The following is an 11866-nucleotide window of genomic DNA, read 5'->3' as shown; positions in this document are numbered from 1 at the left end:
GCTCCCCTCTAGCTCCCCATGTCCCCCTGTGCCCTGTTCTCTCTGTCACCTCCCCACCATGCCCAGTTCTCCCCTGTCCACCTCCCCATGACCCCCCCCGCAGCTCCCCGTGTCCCCCCTAATTCTCCCCATTCTCCCATATCCCCCTCAGTTCTTCCCATTCTCCCATTTCCCCCCTAGTTCTTCCCATATCCCCCCCACTCCCCATTCTCCCGTGTCCCCCCCAGTTCTTCCCATTCTCCCATATCCCCCCCACTCCCCATTCTCCCGTGTCCCCCCCAGTTCTTCCCATTCTCCCATATCCCCCCCACTCCCCATTCTCCCGTGTCCCCCCCAGTTCTTCCCATTCTCCCATATCCCCCCCACTCCCCATTCTCCCACGTCCCCACCAGTTCTCCCCATTCTCCCATATCCCCCCATTCTCCCCACGTGCCCCCACTCCCCATTCTCCCATGTCCCCCCATTCTCCCCCCGTGCCCCCCCTGTGCCCCATTCTCCCCCTGTTCCCCCGTTCTCCTATCTCCCCCCCCATCCCCATTCTCCCCATGCCCCCCCCCCCCATTCTCCCATGTCCCCCCAGTTCTTCCCATTCTCCCATATCCCCCCACTCCCCATTCTCCCATATCCTCCCATGTCCCCCCCATTCTCCCCCCGTGCCCCCCCTGTGCCCCATTCTCCCCCTGTTCCCCCATTCTCCTACCCCCCCCATCCCCATTCTCCCCATGCCCCCCCCTCTCTCCCATTCTCCCCCGTCCCCCCGTTCCCCGCTGTCCCTCCCCCGTTCCCGGTCTCTCCCCGCCCCGCCGCCGCTTCCTGGGCCGCCCCCGCGGGCGGCTCCGCTCGGGGCCGATGGCGGCGCAAGCGGGGCCCCCCCCGGCCCCCCCCCCGGCCCGGGACCGACGGTAGCGACCGCCCAGCGCCGGTGAGTGCGGGGGACCCTGACACCCCCACCCCCCCCAACCGTGTCCGTGTGTCCTCCCCCCGCGTCCGCCTGTCCGCCCCGGCCCTGCCGCCCCCTCCGCCTGTCCCCCCCCCCGTGTCCTGTCCCTGTCCCCCCTCTCTCCATGTTTCTCTGTCCCTGTCCCCCCTCCGTGTCCCCCCTCTCTCCATGTGTTCCCCCCCCGTCCCTATTCCCCCCCATAACCCCCCCGTGACCCCCCCCTCTGTCCCTATCCCCCCTTCTCCGTGTGTCCCATCCGTGTCCCCCCCCTCCATGTCCCCTCCCCTCTGTCCCTGTCCCCCCTCTATGACACCCCCTTGTCCCCCCTCTATCCCTGTCCCCCCTCTCTCCATGTGTCCCCCCCTCTCTCCATGTGTCCCCCCTCTATCCCTGTTCCCCTCTCTCCATGTGTCCCCCCCTCTGTCCCTGTCCCCCCCATGACCCCCCCATGTCCCCCCTCTATCCCTGTCCCCCTCTCTCCATGTGTCCCCCCCTCTATCCCTGTCCCCCCCTCTATCCCTGTCCCCCTCTATCCCTGTCCCCCCTCTCTCCATGTGTCCCCCCTTCTATCCCTGTCCCCTCTCTATCCCTGTCCCCCTCTCTCCATGTGTCCCTCCCTCTGTCCCTGTCCCCCCTCTATGACCCCCCCATGTCCCCCCCTCTATCCCTGTCCCCCTCTCTCCATGTGTCCCCCCACTCTGTCCCTGTCCCCTCTCTATGACCCCCCTCTCTGTGTCCCCCCGTGTGACCCCCCAGCCTGTGCGTCCCCCCCATGTCCCCCTCCATGTCCATGTGTCCCCCTGTGTGTCCCCCCACCCTGTCTGTGTCCCCCCATCTCTGTCTGCCCCCCCCAATGTCCTCTGTCCGTGTCTCCATCTGCCTCCCCCCCCGGACAGACAGACAGACACCCCCCTGCCAGGGCACCCCCCCTCCCTTCTCCCCGAGAAAGCTGGGGACCCACGGGGACTGTCGTCCCCCCCCAAAACCCCTAAGGGAAAAGGACCCCCCCTTCCAAGAGGGCAGCCCCCCCAAAACACTGATAGCTCCCCAGCAGGGACCCCCCCAGCACCCCCTGAGAGGGCAGGACCCCCCCCGGGCCCCCTGGAGCAGGGATGGGGCTGGGGGGGGTCAGCGCTGGGGGGCACTGGGACCCCTCTAGCGCAGGGGGTGTCACCTGCTCCCACAGCGGGGGGGGGTGACACCCACCATGACACGGCAAGGTGGGGGGGCTCTGCTGCTGGGGCCATTGGTGATGAGTGACATTAAGGGGGAGGGGGACACAGACACAGGATTAGAGTGAGGTGGAGGAACATCGCGGGGGGGTGGATGACACAGTGCGAGATCAGGGGGACACACGGGGTGGGGGGGTCACAGGGGGGTGACAAAATCAGGGAGATACGGGAGGAGATAGAGAATGGTGGGGGACACGAGGGGGTCTTACAGGATCAGAGGGACCTGGGGTGGGATGGGGGGAGACGTGGGATGGGGGAGACGTGGGATGGGGGGAGTCGTGGGATTGGGGGGAGACGTGGGATGGGGGGAGACGTGGGATTGGGGGAGTCCAGGGATGGGGGGAGACCTGGGATGGGGGGACACATGGGATGGGGGGGAGACGGGATTGGGGGAGACATGGGATGGGTGGAGTCATGGGATGGGGGACACATGGGATGGGGGGAGACATGGGATTGGGGGAGACATGGGATGGGGGACACATGGGATGGGGGGAGACATGGGATTGGGGGGACACATGGGATGGGTAGGACATGCATGGGGTGGGGACCCAGGATTTGGGGACACAGAGTGGGGGTAGGGGGGGTGTGGCGGACATGGGGTGGGGCAACATGGGGAGACACATGGGACTGGGGGGACACGGAGGATGAGGTGCACGTGGCTTGAGGTGGGAGGATGGTGGGACCAGGGGCCATGGGGTTTTAGGTCCCACCTGGCTCTGGAGGTCATGCTGACTCACTAGTTGGGGAAACTGAGGCACGGGAGGTCACCAGGGCAGGGTGGTGGGGACACACCAAGGGGCCAGGTTTTGGGGTGCTGCCTGTAACAGGTCCCATTGTCCACCCGCAGGCCATGGCCGACCCCAGCCACATCCAGTCGGCCGCCTCCAAGAGCATCCGGCCCTTCCGCTCCAGCGAGGAGTACCTGGAGGCCATGAAGGAGGACCTGGCCGAGTGGTTCAACACCCTCTACGACCTGGACATCCAGGTGGACACCTTCCTGGAGAGCCTGGAGACGGGATGCCACCTCTGCCGACATGCCAACAACGTCAACCGCACTGCCCTGGACTTCCAGCAGCGGCACCCCGAGGCGGCCGCCCGTATGCGCGTCCCCCAGAACGAGGTCGTCTTCCAAGCCAAGAACGTGGTGCCCGGTTCCTTTATCGCCCGGGACAACGTCTCCAACTTCATCCAGTGGTGCCGGCAGGACCTCGGCATCCAGGACGTCCTCATGTTTGAGACCAACGACTTGGTGCTGAAGAAGAACGAGAAGAACTTTGTCCTCTGCTTGTTGGAGGTGGCCAGGAGAGGATCCAAGTTTGGCATGCTGGCCCCCATGCTGATCCAGATGGAGGAGGAGATCGAGGAGGAGATGAGGGACCAAATGGCTTACGGCGCGCTGGGCTCGTGCCAGGAGAGCCAGGACCACCAGGTGCCCACCTACCCCAGCAGGACCCGGCCCATTGCCCTCTGCGACCTGAAGAATCTGGATGAGCTGGTGAGACGCTCCTCCGGGAGCTGCACGGGGGTCCAGTCTGGCCACTCAACTCTCTGTCTTTATGGCCCATGAGAGGTCCCTCTATCCACCCAACCACGTTCTCCGTGGCCATGGCAGGTCCCTCTATCCACGCAACCATGTTCTCTATGGCCATGGGGGGGTCCCTCCATCCACCCAACCAGGCTCTCCGTGGCCATGGGAGGTCCCTCCATCCACCCAACCAGGCTCTCTGTGGCCATGGGAGGTCCCTCCATCCACCCAACCATGTTCTCCGTGGCCATGGGAGGTCCTTGGCCACACAACCAGGATATTTTGGTGGCTATGGCTATAATTCCAAAGCAGATGCAGGTGTCACCTCCACCCCTGCCACCTCCTCCCCATCCATGGTTGGTCTCCACCTCAAGAACCTGCTCCTTCTCCCAGCACCTTGGTGCTGGCGTCTTTGGGGATGGACAGACGGACGTGGGGACGTCCTGGGTGGTTTTGGGGTGTCCCAAAGCAGGGGGGTTCCCGTTGCAAGGCTGGGTGCAGGGAGGCTCAGGAGGGATTAAAGCCCGGGCGCAGGATCCGACCCGCGCGCTGAGATTAATGCGGACACGGGAGGGGTCCTGCCCTCCCCTGACTCCCTAATCTCAAAGCCATTTTTTAATTGAAACCCCGATTCCTCGTTAAGTCCCGCAGCCTCCGCGCTGAGGCCGGGGTGGGGGGAGCATCCAGCACCATGCTCCCCATGTCCCCTGTGGAAAGGGGGTGCCCCCCGAGCCCCCCCAGACCCCCCGGTGTGCATCTTGCCAACCCCAGCTGCATTTTTCCGGGCTGCGTAATTCCTCGCTATCGGCTTTTATGGGCAGCGCTGGAGTTGGGGAGGAGCCTGATGGTGCCGGATCCGACCCGAATTGTCCCCATGTCCCTTTCCTGGGTGGCAGCAGGGTCAGCCCCCCCCTCACTGTAGCCCCCCCGACTCCCCATGCCTCAGTTTCCCCACTTGGAGCTGACCTGGCCACTGGGATGGGAATGGGAGCGGCCGGATCCTGCTGTGGGTGTAAAGGCAGAACTGCAAAGCAAAACAACCAGAAAAAGGAATTCATGATGAATTTTTGAATTTTGAATTATGAATTTTTGAATTATGAATTATAAACTCCTCCCCAATTTGGGGGGGGACGGGACCGCAGGATGCAGCCGCGTCCCCGCGTGGCTCCCAGCCTAATCCCTGACGTCAGCTCCGTGCAGGCAGCTGGCAGGGTTCGGGGGGGTCCCCCACCTGCCTCCACTCCCCCAAAAAATCCACCTTTTAGATTTCAGTGTTAAAGTTTGGGGGGAAAGCAAAAAAAAAAAGAGTTTAACCCCTTGGTGTCCGCAGGGGTGGGCGCTGGAGGGTGCTGCCCCCACAGTCTGGGGGCAGCAGGGGTGGGGGTGTCTTCCCTATTCCCAGTTTTGGGGTGCTCTGAGCTCCCCACGTCCCGCGGTTGCAGGATGGGTGGCTCCAAGGAGTGGGGTTGGCAGGAGGTGAAGCGAGTTGTGTCTGTTCTCAGCCTGCTCTAGGGTGGGTGGGGAGGTCCCCCCCGCACCCCTCCCTCTCCCACGGCGTGTGGGTGCTGGTGGGGGTTCCCCACTCTCCTGGTGGGAGCTCCTGGCTCGGGATCGTTGGACTGTGGGATGTGGGTGCTCCGTGTGTGCCTGGTGGGAGCTCCTGGCTCAGGATCATGGGATGTGGGTGCTCCCCGTGTGCCAGGTGGGAGCTGCTGGCTCGGGATCGTGGGATGTGGGGGATGTGGGTGCTCCCCATGTGCCTGGTGGGAGCAGCTGGCATGGGATCATGGGATGTGGGTGCTCCCTGTGTGCCAGGTGGTTGCTCCTGGCTCAGGATTCTCAGATGTGGGTGCTCCCCACGCTACTGGTGGGAGCTCCTGGCTCAGGATCGCGGGATGTGGGTGTTGTGGGTGCTCCCCATGTGCCAGGTGGGAGCTGCCAGCTCAGGATCATGGGGTGTGGGTGCTGCCTATGTGCCTGGTGGGAGCTCCTGGCTCGGGATCGTGGGATGTGGGTGCTGTGCATGTGCCTTTTGGGAGCTCTTGCATCAGGATCATGGGATGTGGGTGCTGTGGGTGCTCCCCATGTGCCCGGTGGGAGCTGTCGGCTTGAGATCGTGTCTGTGTGGGAGCTGCTGGCTCGGGACCGTGGGATGTGGGTGCTCCCCACGCTCCTGGTGGGACGGTCGGCGTGGAGGTGCCTGCACCCACCTCTCCCCTCTCTGCCCGCAGGTGCGGGAGATCCTGGGCTGCTGCTCCTGCCCTTCCCAGTTCCCCATGATCAAGGTCTCCGAGGGCAAATACAAAGTGGGTGACTCCAGCACCCTCATCTTCGTCCGAGTAAGAGCCGCCACCGCACCCCGTGTCCCCCCGTGTCCTCTCCCACCCTGCCCTGAGCTCATTTCTCCCCACACGCTGCGTGGGGGACCCCAATGAGGGGGTTGATCCCCCCCTTTTCGGGGCAGGGTGACGGCAGCGGGGTGTCCGCAGGTGCTGAGGAGCCACGTCATGGTGCGGGTCGGGGGCGGCTGGGACACACTGGAACATTACCTGGACAAGCACGATCCGTGCCGCTGCTCCTCGCTCGGTGAGTGCCTACGGGGACCCCCTCGCCGGTGTCACCTCACTGCTCATGGCTCTCCGGGGGGCTCCTTTCCCTGGGGCTGGGCTGTTCGGGAAGCTGAAATGGGAAAAGGGAGTGAGAAAAGGTGGGTTTGGGTTAAATTAATTCGCGAGGTGATGATCCCACAGCCCGGAAAACTCTGGAAAAGAAGGGAGTAAGAAAAGGTGGGTTTGGGCCAAATGAATTCCCAAGGTGATGAACTCGCAGCCTGGAAAAGAAGGGAGTGAGAAAAGGTGTTAAATTAATTCGCGAGGTGATGATCCCACAGCCCGGGAAAATCTGGAAAAGAAGAGAGTGCGGAAAGGTGTTTTTTTGGCTAAATTAATTCCAGAGGCGATGAACCCACAGCCTGGAAACCTGTGGAAAAAGCGGGGTGTGGTGAGCTTTGGGGGGCTGGCGAGGGGAGCCCCGCTAAGCACCGGTGTCTCCGTTTCCAGCTCACCGCCTGCCGCAGCCCCGCGCTCCCGGCTTCTCCCCGCACAAAGCAGCTCCCGGCAGCTTCTCTGGCAGCCCCAGCACCCCACGGCGCCCCCGAGCAGCTGGGGGGAGCAGGCACCCCCAGAGGGGCCCCGAGGACACCCCGAAAGCACCATCTGGCACCAGGCAGGAGGGAATGTCTCCACGTCGCGGCCTCGCTGCCCTGCCCGGCTCTGCCAGCCCTGCCAGGAGCCCCGGCGAGGCGAGGGGCGGCACCATCAGGTGGGCACCCAGGGGGCTGTGGGGGCGACCGCTGCCAGCGAGGGGCGAACAGACAGACCCACAGCAAGGTCCCAGCCCCACAGCAAGGTCTTAGCCCCGTAACAGTACCCAGTCCCACAGCAATACCCAGCCCCACAGCAAGGTCCCAGCCCTACCCTATGGGGTAAAATGAGGGGGCACAGTGGGAAAAGAATGGGGGACAAGGGGGATGCAGTGTGGAGGAATGGGAAGCAGGGAGGTGTGATGAATCATAGAATCATAGAATCATAGAATAACCAGGTTGGAAGAGACCCACCGGATCATCGAGTCCAACCATTCCTATCAAACACTAAACCATTCCCCTTAGAACCTCATCCACCTGTGCCTTAAACCCCTCCAGGGAAGGTGACTCAACCCCCTCCCTGGGCAGCCTGTTCCAGTTCCCAATGACCCTTTCTGTGAAAAATGTTTTTCCTAATGTCCAGCCTAAATCTCCCCTGGGGGAGCTTGAGGCCATTCCCTCTCGTCCTGTCCCCTGTCACTTGGAAGAAGAGCCCAGCTCCCTCCTCTCCACAACCTCCTTTCAGGTAGTTGTAGAGAGCAATGAGGTCTCCCCTCAGCCTCCTCCAGGCTGAACACCCCCAGTGATGGGGGAATGGGGGTGCAATGGGTGGAGAATGGAATCAATGGGGCAATCAGGGAAAGAGAGAGGTGCAATAGGGACCAATGAAGCTGCAGTGGGGAGGAAACAGGATTCTGTTGGGGTAGAAAGAGGGGTGCGATGACCTCTTCGCCCCTCCAGTCCTAATTAACTCCCTCTCCATGTCCCCCAGGCCCCGCGACCCGGCTCCGTCCCGCTCCCGCCGCTGCTCGGGCGACAGCGACTCCTCGGCCTCGTCGGCGCAGAGCCTGCGGGATGGGGGTCCCCCACGCCGCCGCGAGGCCCTGGGGCAGCAGCCGCCACGCCACACGGGCCTCTCTCCGGGCAGCGGCCGAACGGCTCCGGCCGAGGAGGAACGTGGCCGCTCACGGGTGCCCAACGGGCCCAGCCGCGCCACCCCGCGTGCCCGCAGCCACGGCCGCCCCGGCCCACAGCCCCTGCTGCTCATCAGCCGCCGGCAGGACGGGCAACACTCGTGGACACGAGCAGAACCTGCGTCCCGCTCCGGCAGCCCTGCCCGCGGCCGCCCGCGCCGGCGCTCCTCGCTCCAGGAGGGATTCGGGGTGCCCGGAGAGGCCCCGCATGGCGGCGATGGGGAAGCCCTGCAGCGTGAGCTGGAGGAGCTGGTGCAGTGGCTGCGGGCACCGCTGGAGCCCGGGCAGGAGCAGCTGCTCTTCCGCAGGCTGGAGGAGGAATTCCTGGCCAACACGCGGCTGATGGAGGAGCTGGAGGCTGCGGAAGCTCCCGCCATGCTCCCCGCGCCACCCACGGCCGCCGACTCGGCCTATTGCTCTTCCAGCTCCTCCTCATCCTCCCTCAACGTCTTCAGCAAGGACGGCCGGCGCAGCGGGAATGGGGCTGGACCTGCATTGCCGGCAGCCCCTGAAACAGCGGATTTGGGGCGCCGTCCAGCCCTCTCCAGCTCCTCCGATGAGAGCAGCTGCTTACCAGCCTCCTGGGACACCCGGGAGATGCGCGGCGGCCCCGAGTCCGACACTGACTGGGCACCGGGGGAGGATGAGCTGACAGAGACGGAGGAGAACCCCGCCGTGGCCTCCCCTAGAATCCCCACAGCGGTGCCTTCCCTCTCCGTGCCATCCCCACGCCTCCAGGCCAAGCCTCGGCTGGACACGCAGCCCCACAAGAAGCCGTCCAGGATCCCCACGCCGCGGGGCTACGGAGCAGCCCCCCAGCCTTCCACTGGCAGCTCCAAGCCGTGGGGGGCCCTGCAGAACGTCTTCTCCTCCTTCCTGGAGCCCGCCTGGGGGCCACGGGAGCGCGAAGGGCTGGATGAGGACGCTTGGCCATGAGATGCCCACGTCAGTGGCAGGCAGGATGGGGACAAGCCCCTGGAGACACAGCAGAGCTGCTGCTGGTGATGGCACCTGTGTGGAGAGGCGATGGCCACGGACCTGAGTTGGCCAAGGAGCTGAGGCTCCTTCACTTGGCGACTGTTGGTGGTTTGGATTGGGCCCTGCGAGGATCCCATGGCTCCAGCCAGGCGCAGCAAGTTCTGGATGTGCCCCAAGCACCCTGGGAGCAGGTCCATTCGCAGCAGGGGGCCAGGGCAGGAGTGTTGGCCTGAGAACAAGGCTGTAGAGCAACCAGCTCCTCTCTTCTGATCTTTGTGTCTTTTTCTCTCTTCATTCTTCTCCTCCTCCCTTGGTTTTCTTCATGTTGTCTTCTCCTATTTTTGGCTTTCCTGTCCTTCTCTTGTCACCACATTCTTTTCCTTCTCATCTTCATGTCTTTTGTCATTGTCTCTTCTTGGTGGCCTTCTCCTTATCACCTTCTTGTCTCTTTCTCCTCTTTTTATCATCTTTTCTTCTTGATTGCTTTCTGTTGTCTTCTCATCTTTGCCTCTCTTCATTCTTCTCCTCCTCCCTTTGTTTTCTTCATCTTCGGGTTGTCTTCTCCTCTTTTTGGCTTTCCCATCCTTCTTTCGTCACCACCACGTCATCTTCATGTCTTCTTTTGTCATTGTCTCTTCTTGGTGGCCTTCTTCTCTTCTCACCTTCTCCTTTTCTCCTCTTTTCATCATCTTTTCTTCTTGATGGCTTTCTGTTGTCTTTCCTCTTCTTGGCTGCCTCTCACACCTCTTTCCTCTTCTCTTTATATCTGAGATGACTTGGGGACATGCAGTTTGTTGTCACAACTTGTATTTTGGGGCGGAGGGGGGATCACTTTTTCCTCTCCAGCACCTGCAGCGTTGTCCACAGCCTGCGTTGATGTCCAGAATGCGGGATGGGGCCGTGCATGGAGCCCCCCAGCCAGGCCACCACAGCCCCCACTCCTCTGGCCCCGCATGTCCCCCCAAAGCCAGTAAAGACCAACAGAACTGAACCCGCTGTGTCCAGTTGTCTGTACTGGAGCTGGACCCTCCCTTGGGGCTGGGGCCACCAACCCCTGGGAGGGCTTATCTCCTTCCTGAGAGGGCTTATCTCCTCCTTGGGAGGGCAGGGCACTGCTGAGAGGAAGCTCACAGCATCCTGCTTCCCTCAGGACCACTGGGTCACGGCTCAGGGCAGCAGCTCTGTGGGCAGATGTCACCTTTATTCATTGTTCCCCTTGAAACTAGTGAACATACAATATATTTATATTTATATATTAGATATTTCCTGCATCGGCCGCTTCTGGTTAGGGGGGACCCATGGCTTTATTTTGGGGGGAAGGGGAGAAAGGAGCAGCGTCACCGTCGGGAACGGTGGCATATCCTCACCAGCACCCAAGGGTGACAGCGGGGAGGCGATGGAGCCGTGGGGCTGGGGAGGTGGGTGGCTGCCCCAGCTTGTGGGGCAGAGGGGGAGGTCAAGGGCAGTGTGAGGTGAAGCTGGGAGCCCTCCTGGCCTCATTGCAGGGGCTGGAAAAGCCCTTTTTCACTGCACTTTTAAGTACAGGCTCAAATTTGAGATTCTTGAGCCCTTCTGGGACCTTTGGAAACAGCTCCCAGAGCAGGGAGATCCTCTCCCAAAGGATTGGGGCTCACCTCCATGGCTCTCCTGAACCAGGGAAGGAAGAAGCCAGGGCTCCAGGGGGAGCTGGAGCAGGGGCCACCCAACCCCACTGCATTTCAGGCCCTGAGCAATGTGAAAGAGGCCAAGTGCCAGCTCTATAGTGCCATTCCAAGGGCTGCAGAGTGCGAATCCTTCACCAGACACCACCCCAGGCAAAGGTGAGAGCCCAGTGTCAGTGGGGAGGGGATTCTCCCAGGATGGGGGGGATACAGAGAGGAGGGGAGCAGCCCTGCACGCATGGCAGCTGGATAAAAAAGCAGCCACTGGGCTGTGGAGAGTGAGGCAGGGTTCTCACTGGGGCAACATCAGCAAGGACACTGCATTACTCGCACCCGGGCTCCTACAGGGATGCAGGGACAGGCCAGGATGCCCCTCACCCCCTCTGCCCGCCCCAGCCCCGCAGAGAAGGAAGCGGCGGCTCCGTTTTCAGGGCCCTGGGGCTCAAGGGAGATTCCCAGGGGCTGGTTCCTCGGGAGGAAGGAGAGGAGACATGCACATGGGTCCTGCCCCACTTCCTCAGGTGGGAAAGGGAAGAGGAGGACGGGCTGCGGCATGACCTTAGTTCTTCAGGATGGTTTCGTAGGCTTGGTAGACGTACTGGGACACCTCCGGCGCTCGGCATTTCAGGGATAACTGCAGAGAGAGAGAAGAAGAGGGAGTCACGGCACCTTGCCCCGCGCCGGTGACCCACAAGCCCCAAAGCACAAAGCCCTGCATGCTGCAGCATCCACTCCCAGGGCATGAGGTGGCCCCAGCTGGATAAAAGAAGATATTAAAAGGCAATTAATGATTTTAAACACTCTCCCCAGGCTGCCAGTGCTCCCCGCGCCCAGGTGAGAGGCAGAGCCAGCCACATGCAGCACAGGCAGGGAAGGAGGCAGAGGCGTGCACATGTGTCATCTCTTGGTGTTTGATTCCATGCCTGGAACACGAGGGGGAACGGTTGCCCCAAAGGCATCTCCCAAGCAAGCTCCCTTCAGGTATTTGCTCAAAGATTAAACATTAAATGACTCTGAAATCAATTAGTTACGCAGCCTGCAGGCAAGCAGAGAGAACTCAGTGCAGAGGTGCCAAGCAGGGAATCCTCCAGGATAAGGATTTGCAGCCATCCTCATCCCAAGTGAATGCAGGAGGGTTGGGAATATCCTGTCCCTCCAAAACGTTCACCTCCGATGAAGCTGCGCTCTCAGCACC

At 62.2% G+C, this 11866-nt stretch overlaps 2 protein-coding genes across 5 annotated transcripts in view; one reads left to right on the top strand and one right to left on the bottom strand.

Annotated features, from left to right (window-relative positions):
• The window catches only part of AP1B1 (adaptor related protein complex 1 subunit beta 1), a 95074-nt gene that overhangs the window by 62598 nt on the left and 20610 nt on the right, over positions 1–11866 (bottom strand). For 3 of the 4 annotated variants that reach the window (XM_069871009.1, XM_069871010.1, XM_069871011.1), the window contains one exon: positions 10248–11305. In XM_069871009.1, coding sequence (XP_069727110.1) covers positions 11231–11305 — 75 coding nt within the window. In that variant the 3' untranslated portion in view covers positions 10248–11230. Of the gene's footprint in view, positions 1–10247; positions 11306–11866 lie in introns of those variants that run through there. The other variant, XR_011338656.1, reaches the window with a different exon arrangement.
• On the top strand, positions 837–10270 carry GAS2L1 (growth arrest specific 2 like 1). Its single transcript, XM_069871013.1, has 6 exons — positions 837–922; positions 3020–3667; positions 5929–6036; positions 6187–6283; positions 6757–7018; positions 7831–10270. Exons 2-6 carry the CDS (start codon positions 3023–3025, stop codon positions 8966–8968), a joined length of 2250 nt encoding a protein of 749 aa, XP_069727114.1. The 5' UTR covers positions 837–922; positions 3020–3022; the 3' UTR covers positions 8969–10270.

The sequence above is a fragment of the Phaenicophaeus curvirostris genome, chromosome 17, assembly GCF_032191515.1.
Source record: "Phaenicophaeus curvirostris isolate KB17595 chromosome 17, BPBGC_Pcur_1.0, whole genome shotgun sequence".
In the NCBI taxonomy this organism is placed as follows: domain Eukaryota; kingdom Metazoa; phylum Chordata; class Aves; order Cuculiformes; family Cuculidae; genus Phaenicophaeus; species Phaenicophaeus curvirostris.
Note: the sequence above shows the minus strand (reverse complement) of the source record. Positions and strands in the feature narration are given on the sequence as shown.